Consider the following 18,882-nt stretch of genomic DNA (forward strand, 5'->3'; position numbering starts at 1 on the left):
CACCACTTCCTGCAGGACATACAGCTGCTGATAAGTACTGGAAGACTGGAGTTTTTTTTTTATAGAAGTAAATTATAGATCTCTGGTACTTTCTGGTACTAGCTGATTTGAAAGAAAAAAAATGGGGAACAATCCCTTTAAGGAAAGAATGGGGATGTCTGCTTCTGAAAAGCCTTGTACATGGTTACTTAGTGGGCGACGTGGTATACAGTCCACTTTTACCTTGTAAGGCTTCTACTTGCTGGTTTTCCTTCTTGAAAGATTTATGAATATTTTTAATTCTAGGGAAAAAAAATGATTTGTGATTAGAACAGCACATATTCCAACATAAAGGACAAGGACATAGGCTTTCACCCAAGACTCACTATCCCGTAGCCTAGCCTGAGGTTATGTATAGGATGTCGGAGGGACAGCACTCTGGGAGTCAGTGGTGCTCAAGGCAATAATATCCAGGAAAATGTAGAGAAGAGCCGGCACTCACCTATACCTTATGCTCTTCATTGTGCAGTATTGTTACAGTGAGGACATGTTACCGCTGAGCAAAGCTGATGAAGGCTGAAACACCCTAAGGGCCCTATTCCACAGGACGATTATCATTCAAAAAATCGTTAGATCGCTCGGATTTGAACGATAATTTTGTGTAATAGCAGGCAACGATTAATCGACCAATGAGAAATTGTTGATTGTTTAATAGGATCTGGACCTATTTTTATCATTTGATCATAGTCATAGCTGAAACTTACGCAATAGCGACGACTAAACGACCGCAAGAATGATAATAAATGACGATCATCGTTCCGAGTAATTGGGTAAACGATTGCGGGTCGTTTGCCATAGAGGTCATTTAAGATTGTTTATCGTTAGTCGTGAAAAAAATCACTTGGTGTAATAGTACACTTACTGTAACCTGATGGATACTGCACAATGAAGAGCATGAGGTATAGGTGAGTACCGGCTCCTCTCTACATTTTCCCAGATATTCAGGGCAAACCTGCAGTGATCTTTTGTAGCATTATGGTCTCGTCCCCAGGGACATCCAGAGCTGCAATCAGAATACTGCTGGCTCCCACCTTAATTATACATAGATCTAACAAGTTACCTGGACACTACAATACTACATTATAGCATTTCTCTAGATGGGATCCACATAGACATTGAGATGTGAGGTCATGAAAAGTGACTGCTGATGAACGTATCTACACTAGCATAAACTGTGACGGTGGCAGAGGACAGTCGCTGACCATATGTGCTACAGCTTATAGATGTCATTAGGCAGGTTCTCTATATTAGTCACAGCGTAGAAGAGGAACAATCAGTTGTGACTATGTATTATAGAGCTGCTCATTCACTTTATGGTCACAATACTATATGAGGGAAATAGGGTGCAGCCTACAAACAATGGTCTTCTAACCCATCAAAAACCTGACAATAACATGACTGGTCTGTACGGAGGATAATCTCCTGTGTAATAGGGCCCTTAGACCTTATGGTGGTGTATAATGGGTCTGCTGACTGTACATTCATATATTGGTCAGTACTCACCTGATGGCTTCTTTTCCGTGCAGTCCTAAGGTGACAGGTTCTACGATGTCGCTGAGGTCGGTATTTGTGCTGAAGAAGCTCTCGCTGAGCACTCCGTAGTTTCTCCTCTTCTTTGACCAGTACGATGGTTTCAGGAAGAAGAGCGGCTGCCGCTTCAGTCCATACTCGCCTGTTTACAAAGACACCGTGTTACACCTGATACAGATATACCACCCCTATTAAAGGGGAACTCTCAGCAGGTTAGAAGAATCTACCTTGCTGATAATGACCTATAGCGCATGGGGCATTGAGGAGGAAGGTAAGTTTCTTCCCTTAATCCTTAGTGCTGTTTCCACATTAGGAGTTTAAAGTGTCACTGCCATTTAAATATTTTTTTGCACAAAATCAATAGTACAGGCGATTTTAAGAAACTTTGTAATTGGGTTTAATAGCTGAAAAATGCATTTTTATCATAAAAAAGCAGTTTGAAGCTCTCCCCCCTGTCTTTATGTTTCTCTATAGAGAGGGGAGGGGGTGGAGGGAGATGAGGCACCAAAACAGGACAACAAAGAGTTAATTTACAGCTACATCACTGAGCTATCTCCTCTGAAGTCAGCACTGACCTCTCTGACCTCTAAAATACCGCTTTCATACAGCTCCCGCTGTGTAATCCTTTGTTCTCTGCTGACGACTAATCTCCCTCCTCCCCCCTCCCCTCTCCATAGGTTACACAGGGCATGTCTGATGTAAAAGAGTCGAGATTTTCTGATAATGAGCAGTGAATGAGAGAGAGGGGGGGGGAGGGGGACCTGGGGAAAGTCTTTTCGAATGCAGATAATGGCAGATTTGCCCAATAAACCCAATTACAAAGTTTCTTAAAATCGCCTGTACTATTGATTTCTGCAAAAAAAAAACAAAAAAAAAAACGACAGTGACACTTTAATCCATATGCCAGCTAGGTGTTTTGGTGCACTAGGGGCAGGGCTATGGCTGTCAGCGCACCAATCCGCCATTTATATATACATGGATCAGTCATAAGACTAAAGCCCATATTACACAGGCCAATGGTGTGGAGCACTAGAGCGCCGACCTGTCAGATCATCGCTCGCTTGCTCCTTATTCCCAGCATGCTGCCGGTGCCATTACATGTGCCAACATGCGAGCGGGGCAGAGCGGGGGGGGGGGGGGGGGCTGTGAAATGGGCTCTTAAGATCGTCTGGGAAACCCATAGGACGGTCTGCTTCCGTTCCTATTACACACCAAGCTATCACACCAAGCAATTATCAGCTGTAATGGCCAATAATCGTTTGGTGTAATAGGGCCGTCGCTCTGTGTAATGGAAGCGGTGGCAGCAGACTGCTGCTATCTCCTACGAGCCCCCTGGATCATCCGGGAAGCCCCTCCCGCAGCTCCCCACTCCTACCTGCTCAATGTCGGCACGTGTAATACCGGTGGCAGCGATCGGGGAACGAGGAGCAAGCAAGCACTGATCTGACGGGTCGGTGCTCTCTTGCTCCTCACCATCGGCCCGTGTAATAGGGACTATGTACTATGTTTAGGTCTTTAATGCATTTAGCGTACAAGAAGCGCGCTGGATTTACCCTGACTGTTACGAGCGGACTATTAGACTTCTTGGCAGGGTTTAGCTCCCATTGCATTGCTCTTCTTAAAGGGTTAGGGATTATGTGATATAATACAATCAATAATTGACTGATGTTTTCTTTGGACGTCTGCTGACTTGGATGAGCTGTATTATTTATAACATGGCATCTGCGTAAGGGACGGCTCAGCAGCGCTCATGTGCCAGCTAGACTGGATGTTACTTGGCGATTAGTCACAATAACAGTTGTCGTTCGACATATCATAAGAAAACATAATAGAACTTTAGATGAGATACGCCATCAATATCTATGATGTAACCGATGTAAAGGTCCCAGTGTCACGTCAGCAACCTGTCAAAGAAGGGACGTCACTATAAAGCCAGTAGTATTGCCAGAGGGTCTATTGGCTTTAATGGGCGAACCTTATTCTTATTATTGAGACTCGCAACTTAGGCTGGCCGTTTTTTGCAAAAATTGGATGAAAAACGGATGGAAAAAACGGATGCATGTGTGTGCATCCATTTTGATCCATTTTTCCATTGAATTCCATTAGAAAAAAAAGGATCAAAACGGATACTTTTTTTTTTTTAACGGACACAAAAATTTGGTTGACTACGTTTTTGTGTACATTAAAAAAATGGACCCGTTTTTTTTTCCATAATGGAATTCAATGGGAAAATGGATCAAAACGGATGCACACACATGCATCTGTTTTTCATCCAATTTTTGCAAAAAACGGATTGCAAAAACGTAGTGTGAACCCAGCCTTAGGCTCCACGGACCCCTTTTTTTTGCATACTAACCTTATTCTAGTTGTGTCTGTGTCTTGTCTGGTTTCTGAACATTTATTTTTCCTCACTGGACTCAAAAACATGGTCCTACCATAGTCCCACAAAAAACGGGATATGTTTAAGAAATGGACCTAACTAACTTGGCACACATCAGCCTCCCCTACTGACAGATTGCTGAGGTGTACCCCAAAACCTAATGTGAATGGGGTCTTACTATATTCATCATTTTATGGCTTTAAAGGGGTACTCCAGTGAAAATATATATTTTTTTTTAAATAAACTAGCTTTAGAAAGTTATATAGGTTTGTAATTTACATCTATTAAAAAATAATTACTGCAGTGGAGGGCGCTCCGACTCACTCTAGACTCCAGCCCTGGTGAGCAGGCAGGGACCGACCAATATCAGAGGGGGGTCCAGCTGACGGCACAGTGCAGGGGGGACATGTCCCCAGAAAACAGGATGGGATCGCACACACCACAGCAGCCGCCACCGCACAGCCTGCACCTCAAGGATTTATACAGTATGTTGTGATGTCACCATTTTATCAAGGAAGTGATGAGGGAAAACAGCACTAGATGTGCATTTCCCGCAGTAAGTGTATATAGAGAATTTGTATAACTTATATGTTGCAATAACACACTTTAATTTAGCTTTGAGATGGACTTCTCCTTTAAATAAAACTATCTGTTATGAACCATCTACTAGCTATAGTCTGGCAGAAAAATGGCATCAGCAAGCCAGAGAGAGAAGAGCAGAGCTGCCCTTTTCTCCTGACAGTAGAGATCAGTGGGCATCTGAGACCCTTCATCTGACATGTCTCTGAGACAGGGAGACTTAGATTTATGTAAGTAAATAATGGAGATATCTTACTGGGAAGAATCTGATCCAGATAGGAGGCCAGAAGCAGATACATCACGCTGTCGACAACAAGGAAGATGAATGTGATTATCAGGGGGTACGGGCCATCCTTGAGGTTAAACAGCTGGGCACCTTTTCCATGGGCTTCTAGAAACATCACCTGCAAAAAGTACAATACATGATTCTGTATATAAGAGCAGCACATAGAGCAGGGGGAGGGGGCCTTGGCTAAGGGTCCTATTAGACAAAGTGATTTTTAACGATTAATGACAAACAATAAACGATCGTTGCCTGCAATTACACAGAACAATTATCTGTATAAATTCGAATGATATAACGATTTTTTGCATGATAATCGTCCCAGGTAATAGGGCCCTAAAGCTTTGGCTATCCAGGTATGATGGGAGTTGTAGTTTTACAACAGCTGGAGGGCCAAGGTTCCCTACCGCTGGCATAGAGAATGTCTCCCGGGTGAGGACACAGGCTGCAGTTAGTATAGTGATGTTCTATGTGTGTTGTACTACAATACTGAGCAAACTGCACCCAATATGTTATAGGAGTGTGATGTACGGGATCCCCCTTACTGTTCCTCCAACCCTCCTCTATTCCGTCAGGTGGTGTTAGGAGCTGGTAATATGGGCCATAGGGGTAATGGGTCGTAGGGGTTAATGGTCAGGTATTGGTCAAGGGCAATTTGGGGCAGAGGAAGGGGGGCTGTTGTGATAAGGGGGAAGGTATAGATATATATGGTAAGAAAGGGGGAGGGGGGTTATTAGCCATTTCCAGTTTGAAAAGGAAAGAGGAGACAAATCCCACCAGGTTTGTTATTACGGGAATGGAGTTTTGTTTACGGGGGAGGGTATCAGGGACTGTGGATTTGAATTAGCGCGGCATGTAGGGGTTTGTCACATCAGCGGAGGGCGTGTGTGTGTGTGTGTGTGTGTGTGTGTGTGATCGGAGTCGGATGGAGACGGAACAACAGGTAAAAATGGGACGGAACAACAGGTGGGTTCTGGACTCTCTAGCTAATGCATTTATGGTGACTGGAATGGTGGTCACAGGTAAATCACTGGTGGGCTGTGGAGCTTAACCCTTTGGGGGGGAAGGAGTATTTGGTCACGCAGGTGTTTAACTATAACTGAGTCTGTGCGAAGTGGCTGGAGGTTCGACCTATGGGCGTAGTTAGAAGTGGGTGACCACCATGTCATTACAGGGCTTCGAGGACCATCTCCCCCAGATGGTATTTGTGTGGGACAGGGGTTATCATAATTTATTTGGATGTTATAGTATTCAATAATCTCGGCTGCTGTGACCGACTGAACTCTACATGGCGTGTGGTCTTTATTAGGAAAGGAAAGGATAAGAAGTGCTCAGTAATACCCAGTCATGTCTATGATATGGCACCATATTCTGATCTTCCATTATAAGGCTATGTTCCCATGGCGTAAGACACTGTCCGTTAAGTGACCCAGCCGGGTCACAGAACGGCCGGTGTCAGAGAAGAACATCCCAGATGATCTTCATTTCTGATGAATTGGGATGCGGGCTCACCCGTATGTGCTCGCATCCTAATTCACCACTGCACACAATGCAGCGAGTGTGTGTGGACTGACAGATTCTGTGCAGCCGCTATTCAATGAATAGCAGCCGCAGAAAACTGACATGTCAAGTTTTTCGTGCGGCCAGATGGAATCCCGTCTGGAGTGTATATGTTCCAGCCAAGAATCCATTCATTCAAATGCAAGGTATGTTTTGCATAAATCATGGCCGTTGTTGACAATTGCAACAACGGCCGTGATTTATGTAAAACATACGTTGTGTGAACATGAAGACTGTAAGAATCTCTAAGGATAACACTTAGAAGGCAGACATGGAGTGATGGCTGCCTGCGGCGGGGGCACGGATAATCCTGGCAGATACTGAATAATAGATGGCATGATCTAATAAAATTATGTCAGGCAGTAGATCTGCCGAGGTTCAGGGGCAGGCTGGGCCGGGGGGCAGGAGGGCATGTGCCCCCCGGGCCGGTCTTCCCCACTAATGAGTGGGCCGCGACCCGCGGCCGACTCTCTGCAGTAGTTGAGACTGAAAGAATAGCGCGGCCGGCCGCCGCGCTATTCCCTCAGTCTCTTCCGGCCTCCTGATCCCCCAGGAGCCGCAGACGTGCTGTACGCAGGCACGTCTGCAGGCACCTACATCAGGTCCCCAGCGGTGACGTCACTTCCCTGACGCGCACCGCTGAGGACCTGATAGGAAAGAGAGAGGAGAGGAGCCGCCGCGCTGCAGCAGCAGCAGGGAGAAGCTGCTGCACACTGAAGATCCGGCCCGAGGAGAGGTGAGTTGTTTTTCTTTTTTTTAAACCCATTAACATGTGGCCACACCGGGGGGGGGGGGGGGGGGGGGGCTATTCTATGAGGGGGGGTGCACAAGGGGGCTATTCTATATGGGAGGATGCGCAGGGGGGCTATTTTATATTGGGGGGATGCGCAGGGGGGCTATTCTATATTGGGGGATGCACAGGGGGGCTATTCTATGAAGGGGGATGCGCAGGGGGGCTATTCTATGAGGGGGGATGCACAGGGGGGCTATTCTATATTGGGGGGATGCACAGGGGGGCTATTCTATGAAGGGGGATGCGCAGGGGGGCTATTCTATGAGGGGGGATGCACAGGGGGGCTATTCTATATTGGGGGATGCACAGGGGGGGTATTCTATGAAGGGGGATGCACAGGGGGGGCTATTCTATGAGGGGGGATGCACAGGGGGCTATTCTATGAGGGGGGATGGACAAGGAGGCTATTCTATATGGGGGGGTGCATGGGGGGCTATTCTATGAGGGGGGATGCACAGGGGGCTATTCTATGAGGGGGGATGCACAGGGGGCTATTCTATGAGGGGGGATGGACAAGGAGGCTATTCTATATGGGGGGGTGCATGGGGGCTATTCTATGAGGGGGGATGCACAGGGGGATATTCTATTAGGGGGATGCACAGGGGGCTATTCTATGAGGGGGGGGGGTGCACAGGGGGGCTATTCTATGAGGGGGGGGTGCACAGGGGGGCTATTCTATTAGGGGGGGATGTACAGGGGGCTATTCTATGAGGGGGGGGATGCACAGGGGGAGCTATTCTATAAGGGGGGGTGCACAGGGGGGCTATTCTATGAGGGGGGGTGCACAAGGGGGCTATTCTATATGGGAGGATGCGCAGGGGGGCTATTTTATATTGGGGGGATGCGCAGGGGGGCTATTCTATGAGGGGGGGGGTGCACAGGGGGGCTATTCTATGAGGGGGGGGGTGCACAGGGGGGCTATTCTATTAGGGGGGGATGCACAGGGGGCTATTCTATGAGGGGGGGGATGCACAGGGGGAGCTATTCTATAAGGGGGGGTGCACAGGGGGGCTATTCTATGAGGGGGGGATGCACAGGGGGGCTATTCTATGAGGGGGATGGACAAGGAGGCTATTCTATATGGGGGGGTGCATGGGGGCTATTCTATGAGGGGGGATGCACAGGGGGATATTCTATTAGGGGGATGCACAGGGGGCTATTCTATGAGGGGGGGATGCACAGGGGGGCTATTCTATAAAGGAGAATGCACAGGGGGGGTATTCTATTAGGGGGGATGCACAGGGGGCTATTCTATGAGGGGGGGGATGCACAGGGGGAGCTATAAGGGGGGTGCACAGGGGGGCTATTCTATGAGGGGGGGATGCACAGGGGGGCTATTCTATGAAGGGGGATGCACAGGGGGCTATTCTATGAGGGGGGGATGCACAGGGGGCTATTCTATGAGGGGGGATGCACAGGGGGAGCTATTCTATGAGGGGGGGATGCACAGGGGGAGCTATTCTATAAGGGAGAATGCACAGGGGGAGCTATTCTATAAGGGGGGATGCACAGGGGGGGCTATTCTATAAAGGAGAATGCACAGGGGGGCTATTCTATGAAGGGGGATGCACAGGGGGGCTATTCTATATGTGGGGGTGCATGGGGGCTATTCTATATGGGGGGGTGCATGGGGGCTATTCTATGAGGGGGGATGCACAGGGGGAGCTATTCTATGAGGGGGATGCACAGGGGGCTATTCTATGAGGGGGTGCACAGGGGGCTATTCTATATGGGAGGATGCACAGGGGGGCTATTCTATATTGGGGGGGATGCATAGGGGGGCTATTCTATGAGGGGGGATGCACAAGGGGCTATTCTATAAGGGAGAATGCACAGGGGGAGCTATTCTATAAGGGGGATGCACAGGGGGAGCTATTCTATAAAGGAGAACGCACAGGGGGGCTATTCTATGAAGGGGGATGCACAGGGGGCTATGCTATGAGGGGGGATGCACAGCGGGCTATTCTACGATGGGGGTTGCACAAGGGGGCTATTCTATATGGGGGGATGCACGGGGGGCTATTCTATATGGGGAGATGCACAGGGGGGGGCTATTCTAAATGGGGGGATGCACAGGGGGGGGGCTATCCTATATGGGGGATGCACAGGTGGGCTTTTCTTTATGGAGAGATGTGCAGCGGGGGGGGGGGGGGGGGGGGGGGCTATTCTATATGGAGAGATGTGCAGCGGGGGGCTATTCTATATGGAGGGATGTATTGATGAGGATGTTGCTGGAGCAAGAAGCCTAAAATGTCTGTCTGACAGATCCCGTGGAGAGGAGTCATGGCCAGGGAAGCCTTCATGATGGCCGGAGCCGGATGGAGAAGAAAAGGAAAAGTGGATGTCTCTTCATGCAGAGAAGACGCCTACTGTGAGTCACTGAATGTAACTGCACTATAATAACTTATAAGGTCTTATAACTTATCAGGGGTGTCAAACTATGTCCATCCAGATGTTGCAAAACTACAATTCCCGTCATGGTTTATCTGTCCAGTCATGATGGGATTTGTAGTGTTGTAACAACTGGAGGGACGGAGTTTGACAACTGTGTTCTATTGTCAGTGTTCTTATACCGGAGATAGATAGGAGATAGATAGGAGATAGATAGGCGATAGATAGATAGATAGGAGATAGATAGGTAGGAGATAGATAGATAGATAGATAGATAGATAGATAGATAGGAGATAGATAGATAGATAGATAGATAGGAGATAGATAGATAGATAGATAGATAGATAGATAGATAGATAGATAGGAGATAGATAGATAGATAGATAATGGATAGATAGATAGATAGATAGATAGATAGATAGATAGATAGGAGATAGATAGATAGATAGATAGATAGATAGATAGATAGATAGATAGATAGATAGATAGATATCCAGTGGGAAATAGCTATCTAGCAGTTCATTATGTATCTTTGATTACACATGAGATCACAACCAGCAGACACATTTTAATAATGAGACCCATGTTCTATGGGGATGATCCTGGTATTTGTACGGTGGATGTTAGTTAGTAATGGCGGTGGTGGTGAAGGGGTTGTGATATTTGTTTCTTTTATACTGGTATTATTGGTCTGGGTATACTGGATCTCAGTTATGGTGTGGTGGTATTAGTTAGTATGGGGTGGTAATGGTTGTGGTCACAGTGACAATATATGTTTCTTATATACTGGTGTATTGGATTTGGTCAGTAACGGTATATTTCTTCTATCCCCTATTAGTTCTGTTCTGGGGTCACATCCACATACTGATCCCCCACAGAACTCTGTATACTGATCTCTCACAAAGCCTCCAGTATACAATACACCAGGAATCCTCCAAGTACAACAGCTGCAAACACTACAACTCCCAGCATTTACTTACAGTCTGCAGCCCTCAGGATATGCTGGGAGTTGTAGTACATCCTCTGATAACAGCTGGTGCTGCAGAGATTCAGGGCTGATGGTTTTAACATGATAAGAGAACCAAAAGGGCATTACAGCACTGATAACAGGGTCACCGGGTACACAGCATGGTACCTTAAGGGTGCATTCACACAGACAGATTTAGCTTACAGATTTTTGAAGCCAAAGCCAGGAATGGAGTTGAAAAGAGGAGAAATCTCAGTTTTTCCTTTATTACCTGTTCTCTGCTTATAGTCTGTTCCTGGCTTTGGCTTCAAACATCGGTCAGATAAATCTCTCTGTTTAAAGGCACCCTAAGGTACTATGCTGTGCACCTGGAGCTAGGTTCCCTTTAATCCAATAGATGTATATCACAAGGGCTTTTCGTGGCTGGGAACACTGGCCACAATACTATAATTCTGTGGCGCATGTGTAATCTTCCTTTCCCGCACTTATTTGGGGAGGGTAATACCAGGTAAGGGCCAGGGTGGTGGATGGGCCGCTAGCCTGCCAGTCAAGGGCCAGTGCCGTGTGCTTGCCCCCCAGGCTAAAATCTGCCAGCCAGCCCCTGCCGAGGTTTCATGTTCACACCGCGCTGATTTGTATTTTCAGTACAGTGAAGTTACGCTGAAAAAAAAGGCGACCCACAGAATCTTTCACTTTATCACAGACATAGCGTCAGTGTCATCTGGCATGCTTGGATTTGCGGGAGAGGGAGGAGGAGCGGCTGACAGACACACTGCTGGATGTCCAATAACGTGGTGAGAAAGGAGGCTAAGACTGGGTTCACACTGCACCATGGTATACATCAGCACCATGACATATAATATATGCAGTGTGAACCCAACCAAGCACAATGCAAACATACTCACAGACCCCTGTGACCTGATGGAAGCCATTCATGTGTCGTTTTGCCCTGCATTCTGGTGGTTTCCTTTTTCCTAAGAACATGACCTCCCACTCCTACAGATCCAATCTCAGCATCCGTGTTACTACTCATGTGTTATACTAGGCTGATATGTCGCATGACACTTACCTGGGCTATGCCGATCATGAATGTGCACTGACAGAACGGACTGAAGAACCACACAAAGGACTTGGGAAAGTCGCCCTTCATCACAATGAAAATGCCCAGAGCGCCGAGGACCAGCGTGGCCAGAAAGGCGATCCCGCCAGCCTGCTTGGCTTTCTTAAAAAGTGGCGTCAGCATCAGTGCAAACAAGATCTGGAAGAAAAAGAAGAAGAGGATGATAGAGGCCGGGGTAACTTGAGTCCACCAGCATGTGCGACATCTGGGTCTTGCTGTTCCTCTATATGAAATAAGTCAGTGGAGCTGAATTTGGCTTATCATGCACTGAATGTGAATTTGAGTATATTTTTAAAAGGGTACTCCGGTTGAAAATATTTTCTCTTAAATCAACTGGTGTCAGAAAATTATATGGATTTGTAATTTACTCCTATTTAAAAAATTGCCAGTCTCCCAGTACTTATGAGCTGCTGTATGTCCTGCAGGAAGTGGTGTATTCTTTCCAGTTTGACATAGTGCTCTCTGCTGCCACCTCTGTCCATGTCAGGAACTGTCCAGAGCAGGAGAGGTTTTCTATGGGGATTTGCTGCTGCCCTGGACAATTCCTGACATGGACAGAGGTGGCAGCAGAGAGCACTGTGTCAGACTGGAGAACATATACCACTTCCCACAGGACATACAGCAGCTGTTAATTATGAAAAGACTGGAAATTTTAAAATTAGGAGTAAATTACAAATCTATATAACTTTCTGACACCAGTTGATCTAAAAGAAAAATATTTTTGCTGTGGTACCCCTTTAATCTAATAACTTTTATAACCCCTTTTAAAAGATTTGCTCACTGTAACACCTTTTTACCTGTCCTTTGGATAGACAATAATTGCTATGACTTCCGAGGGTCTGTCCACTGAAACCCCCAGTGATCACAAGACTGACGGTCTCCAGGTGTCCAGTGTGAGTGGAACGGTGGTGCACCTGGGGGATAGCTGTACTCTGCTATTCCCTTTATCCCATAGACAGGGAATGCAGATGCACTACTACTCCAGTCACACATGGGACTCCCAGACCCCCAGCAATCATACACCTTATAGTTCATACATGTTGTTAGTAGGCAAATGTAAAATGAAAGTCCCACAACTGTCTGCTATAAACCTTACACTTGGTAGGATCGTTCTGTCAGAAGGTTTATACTGTCTCAGGGTAGCATAAACTAGTGACAGAGAAGCTGAACAGAATGATGGATCACTTACATTGTTTTGTGCAGCTGATCCAGAGATCTCCTCCTGAATAACATGGACAATAGGTAGTCCTCTCCATTATGTGCATGAGCTCAGTAGTCCTGGATATTCATGAAAAGGAGAAAACTCCACCCACCAGCTGCTGATTGGCAGGTATTTATCCATGATGTGTATAGGCAGTCAGCTGTCAATCAGCAGCTGGAGGGCAGGGGAGGGGTGTGGCAAAAATCCTATTCTCCAGCATATTAGGAGAACGGCTGAGCAGAATGATGTAAATAATGCACCGATCTGTTCAGCATTTCTGTCACTAGTTTATGCTGCCCTCATTTAAGACACCATAAACCTAGTGACAAATTCCCTTTAAGGAATGACCATTGTTTTTCGCACCTGGATGCTGACAACAAGCAAAGGAATTGAAGACGACAACAAGCTTCATAACATGACCAGATCAGAGGAGCAGGGGGAGTCTAAGGTCTGAGGTCTGGGGTCATCTTTATAACATTCTTACTTTTATTTACAAGAAAACATGGCAACCTACTTCCTGTTGGGTTAATACAGCAGAGCAATGCCCAGAGCGATGTACAGTGAGACAGCTGGAGGATGGGCAGTGCTAAGAGGGATATTACTGTGGTAACTAGGGACTTGCGCCATTAGTATGGAACGGCTTGTTTGCTGCTATCACGCTGCTATTTATATGGCTGCAGTATACGGTTTTATTACGCTATAAAAATCCTCTTTTAAATCAGCTGAAGTATTTTACTTTGCAAGATCTACGGGCAGCCAAGCCACTTAACATTATACTAAACCTTAAAGCTAAAGGCAGAGCTATAAAACACGGCAGCTTTAAGGGGTGTAGGGGACTGTCCCGGGGTATGAGTGCTCCCCCCGAACTCACCAGGGAGATCCCGTAAAGTGCGTACAGCAGGAAGATCAGGAACCAGCTACTGTGCTTGAATGGGGTGAAGACAGTGGTTATAAAAGCCATGAGCAACGAGATCAGGAGGATGAGGATGATGTACAGAAGAACCCAGGGCAGCCTGCCAGAAAAAAACACGCACAACATCATCACACCATAGGGAGTATTTTATGTATTTCCGCAAAACTAACTACAAATTTTCAAAGATGTAACCTGGTAAATGACTGACAAGACGTGATCTTACTGATCCAGTCTGGAATAAAGTATAAAATACAGGGACGCATTAGGGGGGTTCCCTGGCATCCCATCTGTAATCTCGAAGCCTTCCTGCACAGTCTGGTGATCCTAGAAAATGTTTGGTTCACACGAGGCAGTGTATCGTAATCTGGTGTACGGGCTATATCACACGGCCTGATATTACAGAGCAAGCGAGCGCCGACCAGTCAGGTCAACCCTGACCTGCTCCTCATTCCCTGCTCGCTGCCGGCGCTATCACACACACACAGACATGATCTTTAGATCATCCAGGTGGCCCATGGCAGAGAGTGGCGGTTAGCTGCAGCTGCTCCTGTTGCACAAAGCAAGACTGTCGATAAGGGCATGCTTTACATCAATGCTCAGCCGACATAGTGCACGGCGGCTGATCGTTGATTTAAAACAAGACCTATTACACGAAGCAATGGTCATTCAGAATGGCTGGAAATCGGCCAAGTATGGCCAATAATCGCTTCATGTAATAGTACCCTAAGAGAAACTAAAGGTCCCTCTACACCCATACAAGGTGTATGGGACTCTCCCGATCAACTAAAGACTGATGATGTTAGTGGAGACAGAGGTAGGGTGTGATGGAAAATCCCTTCCAGTCCCCTTTGTTCTAGGAGAAATAAGCCATAGCCAGAGCTGTCTGACTGCGGTTTAACAACGCCGCTCTCGACAGAGAACACAGGTTCGCTCAGCCATGCCGAATGTTCCTATATGTGGGGAGGATGAGGGCCGGATGGGAGAGATAGCTGACAGCTAAATAATCATTCAGCCATCAGTTTGAGAAATTCTACAGCCACCTTGTCCCCTGTACTATCTGAGTCTGTATCTGACCAAAGAAGAAATTTGAATGCAGATCTGAGTATAGCAGATTGTAACTCAGGATCAGTATAGATACAATATATAGATTTAGAGCACATTACTGATTGCAGCTCTTGGAGGCGTTAGAACATTTCTTGTATAACGCTTCTCTGTTTGAAAATATAATACACATCTAATGCATCTCCGGTGTACCCCACTGACTGCAGCTGTCACCACGTCTTGGGAGTGACAGCCTGCTCAACCAATCACTGGCTGCAGCACTGTGCCATCTCAGTCAGTGATTAGCTGAGCGGGATGTCTCATTCATCTCAGAGGTGGCAGCGGCTGCAGTCAGTGGTGGACACCGGGGGACCGTGGAGAGGTATAAGTTTGCTATGTTTACCAGCAAGGCAGCATTATAGAAAACATTTTCTAAAGCTGGAAAACCCCTTTAACACCATCAAAATTAACATTAAAAAACCCTGTCAGTACCAGAAGGCTGTGTCATGGAGTCCTAGAATCTTCATAAACTCTTTTAGCTTCTTCTCTTTTTCAGCGACAATATAAGCAGCCGGAGAACATCCAAACGGTGAGAAGGCCATGACGAGGCATATGGACATCAGGGCATGGTAGAAACCGTCCACCTCAACCACTGGCTTCTTCTCCATTACCATGGCTTTCGTCCTCAACAGATCGTCCCACGCCGAATAGTTGGTTTTTAGCTATAGAAAAAAAAAAAGGGAATGTCATTATTAACCCAGTTTAGCCCCAGCACAGCCTATAGAGTCAGTGACTCCTACTAGTGCAGATCTTAACTATGTTAGCCTATAACTGGCTGGTTAAACAGGTTCTCTGATTAAAACTTAAGAGATTGCGGGGGGTCCGACCTCCACGTGACCCGCAGCTCTATTTATTCTCTATGGGGCCGCCGGAGAGTGCCAAGTACTGTACTCATCTTTCTCCTGCGGCTCCACAGAGAATGAATAGAGCTGCGGGTCACGTGTTGTACCCGCATCTATATACAAAACAAAGGAGTCTGGGGCCGATCTGGAGGTCACCAGGGGGCATTGGCCCCCCACAATCTCTTACTTACAAATAAGTTTTAATTGGAGAAGCCGTTTAACCTATATGTCTCCTGGAGTAATGTTTAGCACATTCCTTGGGCTACTGGATGTAAGGATATTACTATGTGCCTCCCACATTACTACACTGCCTGGCTACCTATATGTTGTACTAATAAATATCACTGATAAGTCTAATATTTGCTTTATGGCTTTTACAGGATTAGAGGATGTCATAGCTATCGGCGGTATCAGCATGATGCTGGCCATTGTGGATTACATGGGTATAACTTGGCACACTGGATTTATTCATGGGGCCTATCTTCCTCCGTGATCCTAACCTGTATTATGTCAGAGACATTGCCAGCTATAGGCTAACGTAGGAAAGATCTGCACTACTATTCTGTTGATAGGGGACAAGTACGTTTTATTTGGAGAACCCCTTTAAGTCCACACGGGGTAGAAAACAACGTATAGTTATACTTAGGGATCTGTGCAGATGCCGCTACAATACACACAGCTGGGAATTTATAAATCCACACAGAGTGAGAATTATCAAACATGGTGTAAAGTGAAACTGGCTCAGTTGCCCCTAGCAACCAATCAGATTCCACCTTTCATTCCTCACAGACTCTTTGGAAATGAAAGGTGAAATCTGATTGGTTGCTAGGGGCAACTGATCCAGTTTCACTTTACACCATGTTTGATAAATCTCCCCCATTGTGTATTTTTCTCCATGAACACTGACCTGTGTAGAGGAGGTTAAATCAGTCAAAGGGCCAGAGATCAGCGATCAGCAGGACAACCACCCCAGTCGTCGGCTGACTGAATCTATTGTACAGCGGTAGAATAAATTGTCGCCAGCACATCTTTGTGGCCCATAACAATGAACATTAATGGCCGCATGAATTTTACAGCGATCTATGTAGCCTTTAGCTGAGCCTTGTAAGGGTATGCGAGCGCCAATTCTGGTGATTGACCCTCATTTACGTCCATACACGGCCCAATATGGGGCATCAGGCCTGTATAAGATAGTCCGAGACTGTCTGTCAACAAGTGCTGATCTCACTAATCGCTGCTTGTTTATAGCAGAATACTTGCAGATTTTCAGTGATCTGCTGAGTCCGAAGAAGCAGCAAAGTGGATGAGACTTCCACCAGTGTAGAAAATCACAGGGTGCGGCGAGGCCAGAGAAACCATACAAACTGAAGATGTATACAGTATATGTAACCCTGGGAGGCTGGCACCATACCTTTATAATGGCAGAATCTATACATGCTTGCATCCGCGTGAATCCGGAATAGTGATACTGTACCGAGTCACACTTGGAAGAATAACAGTCTGATGGAAGAATAAAAGAATAAATACAATCGTCTCATCATAGTTACAGCATATCAATGATCCAGAAGCAAATGATCGAATCCGAGGGCAAACAAAATGTCCCATTGTAATGACCAGCTCCATGTCGGCAGTGTGGGGCTCATGAATGACGCTGGGTGATTTGCTGACTTGGTGGGTATACAAGGTGTGATACCTTGTCGGCGTCATGGGTAAATGGGTGACATATATCAAGGATGATTATTTGCTTTCAGGCCAGGGGTGGCGGTATTTATGTCACTTTTATGGTGACTGTGTATAGCGAGTGGACAAATGGCACATTGTATATAAGTCAGCTAAGACAGGCCGCTCTGGAGCTGCAGCGGGCGGGAACCAGGGAGAAGCAGATCGCAGGAGGAGTCCTGGGCCATGGATAGGTAATGTATACAGTTTAACAATGGCTGCAAGGACTTTGGTAACAATGTCCCTGCAGCCCTTGTTAAACGATTATCGGGCCGTGTAACAGTAAAAGAGTGCTAATGAAGCAGATCGGCGCTCATTTACAGTTATTACCGGGCCCCCATTGGGCCATGTAATAGTACCCAAACTTGTAACATAATGATGGAAATCTCTGCTCATTCTGTGTTGAAGAGTCCAGTGGGCGGTGTCACTCAATAGACTGGACTCTTTAGCCTGGAAACATCATTAGGTAGCATCATCATGGTGACCGGTCTGGTCTGATGGCCTGTCCTGGTCCTGTGGACACTGACATCTTATTGCCTCTCACCTTGTATGTATGGCGTGGGCTTTGGGAAGTAGAAGGGAAAGAACATCAGCTTGTAGGACATGGAGTCTTCAAATTTGACACCGACGAAATGTAAGTAGGAGGCGCTGGCGGCTTTCAGCTCCTCTTCATTACTGTAATGTATGATGTCTACATCTGCAAAACAGAGGGAAGACGTGATTCCTGGGATATGTAAAAGGGGCCAGGATCATCTGGCTAGGTACAGTCGCTGCTTTCTGCTTCTGACAACATCACTCACATACATTCAAGACACTGTGTAAGGACTTATAACTTATCCCAAATGGGTCAAAGGACATGACCGGGCAGCCTCACAGACTCCCTCATAAAGTACAAAACTACCACTCCCAGCATGTCCAGACAGCCAATGCATGCTGGGAGTGGTAGTTCTGCAATGACGGGAGCATCACAGGCTTGAGGTAACTATAGGGAAGCGGAGCCGTCTTCCTAGGTCAGTGACGCATGTACGGTGAATTATGCAGCGACTTCTATACATCTCTGGTTGTCTCGGTCGTGTTGTGAACGCTCCGGCGTCAGCTGATACTCAGTAACTCACAGCCGCTTATCGCCATATGAAGTGATACAACACCACAGGGCAAAATAAGAAAAAGGCGATGATAAAGGAATGAATGAGAACGGAGCAGAAAAGAGCAAAATGCAAACCAGCTGTGGGATGGATGTGAGATGGGGGGAGAACGTTCCTGCAGTTACAGGGGAAACTTTTTAAAATCAGATAGCTTTTTACTTGTACTCTCATTGCAGAAAATATGTGAACAATACAATGTTAACATACAATACCTTACAGAAGTACATAACATGAACACATAAATGTAGTCAGTCAAAAAACAAAAGACAACAATATACATGTATAAGATATATTGAGTATATGCTGAAATGAGCTCTCC

General features: G+C 46.4%; 1 protein-coding gene across 3 annotated transcripts in view; it reads right to left on the reverse strand.

The window, feature by feature from the left end:
• The window catches only part of ABCA5 (ATP binding cassette subfamily A member 5), a 109,015-nt gene that overhangs the window by 46,017 nt on the left and 44,116 nt on the right, over positions 1-18,882 (reverse strand). For all 3 annotated transcript variants that reach the window (XR_011359748.1, XM_069952645.1, XM_069952644.1), the window contains exons 4-11: positions 17,963-18,115; positions 17,111-17,199; positions 15,290-15,519; positions 13,715-13,856; positions 11,592-11,780; positions 4,785-4,932; positions 1,543-1,711; positions 223-281 (exon numbers count right to left, since the gene is read on the reverse strand). Coding sequence is in view for 2 of the 3 variants with exons in the window: in XM_069952645.1 (XP_069808746.1) it covers positions 223-281; positions 1,543-1,711; positions 4,785-4,932; positions 11,592-11,780; positions 13,715-13,856; positions 15,290-15,519; positions 17,111-17,199; positions 17,963-18,115 (1,179 nt within the window). In the remaining variant the exon portion in view is untranslated. The remainder of the gene's footprint in view (positions 1-222; positions 282-1,542; positions 1,712-4,784; positions 4,933-11,591; positions 11,781-13,714; positions 13,857-15,289; positions 15,520-17,110; positions 17,200-17,962; positions 18,116-18,882) is intronic.

This window comes from Dendropsophus ebraccatus, chromosome 14 (assembly GCF_027789765.1).
Source record: "Dendropsophus ebraccatus isolate aDenEbr1 chromosome 14, aDenEbr1.pat, whole genome shotgun sequence".
Taxonomy (NCBI): Eukaryota; Metazoa; Chordata; class Amphibia; order Anura; family Hylidae; genus Dendropsophus; species Dendropsophus ebraccatus.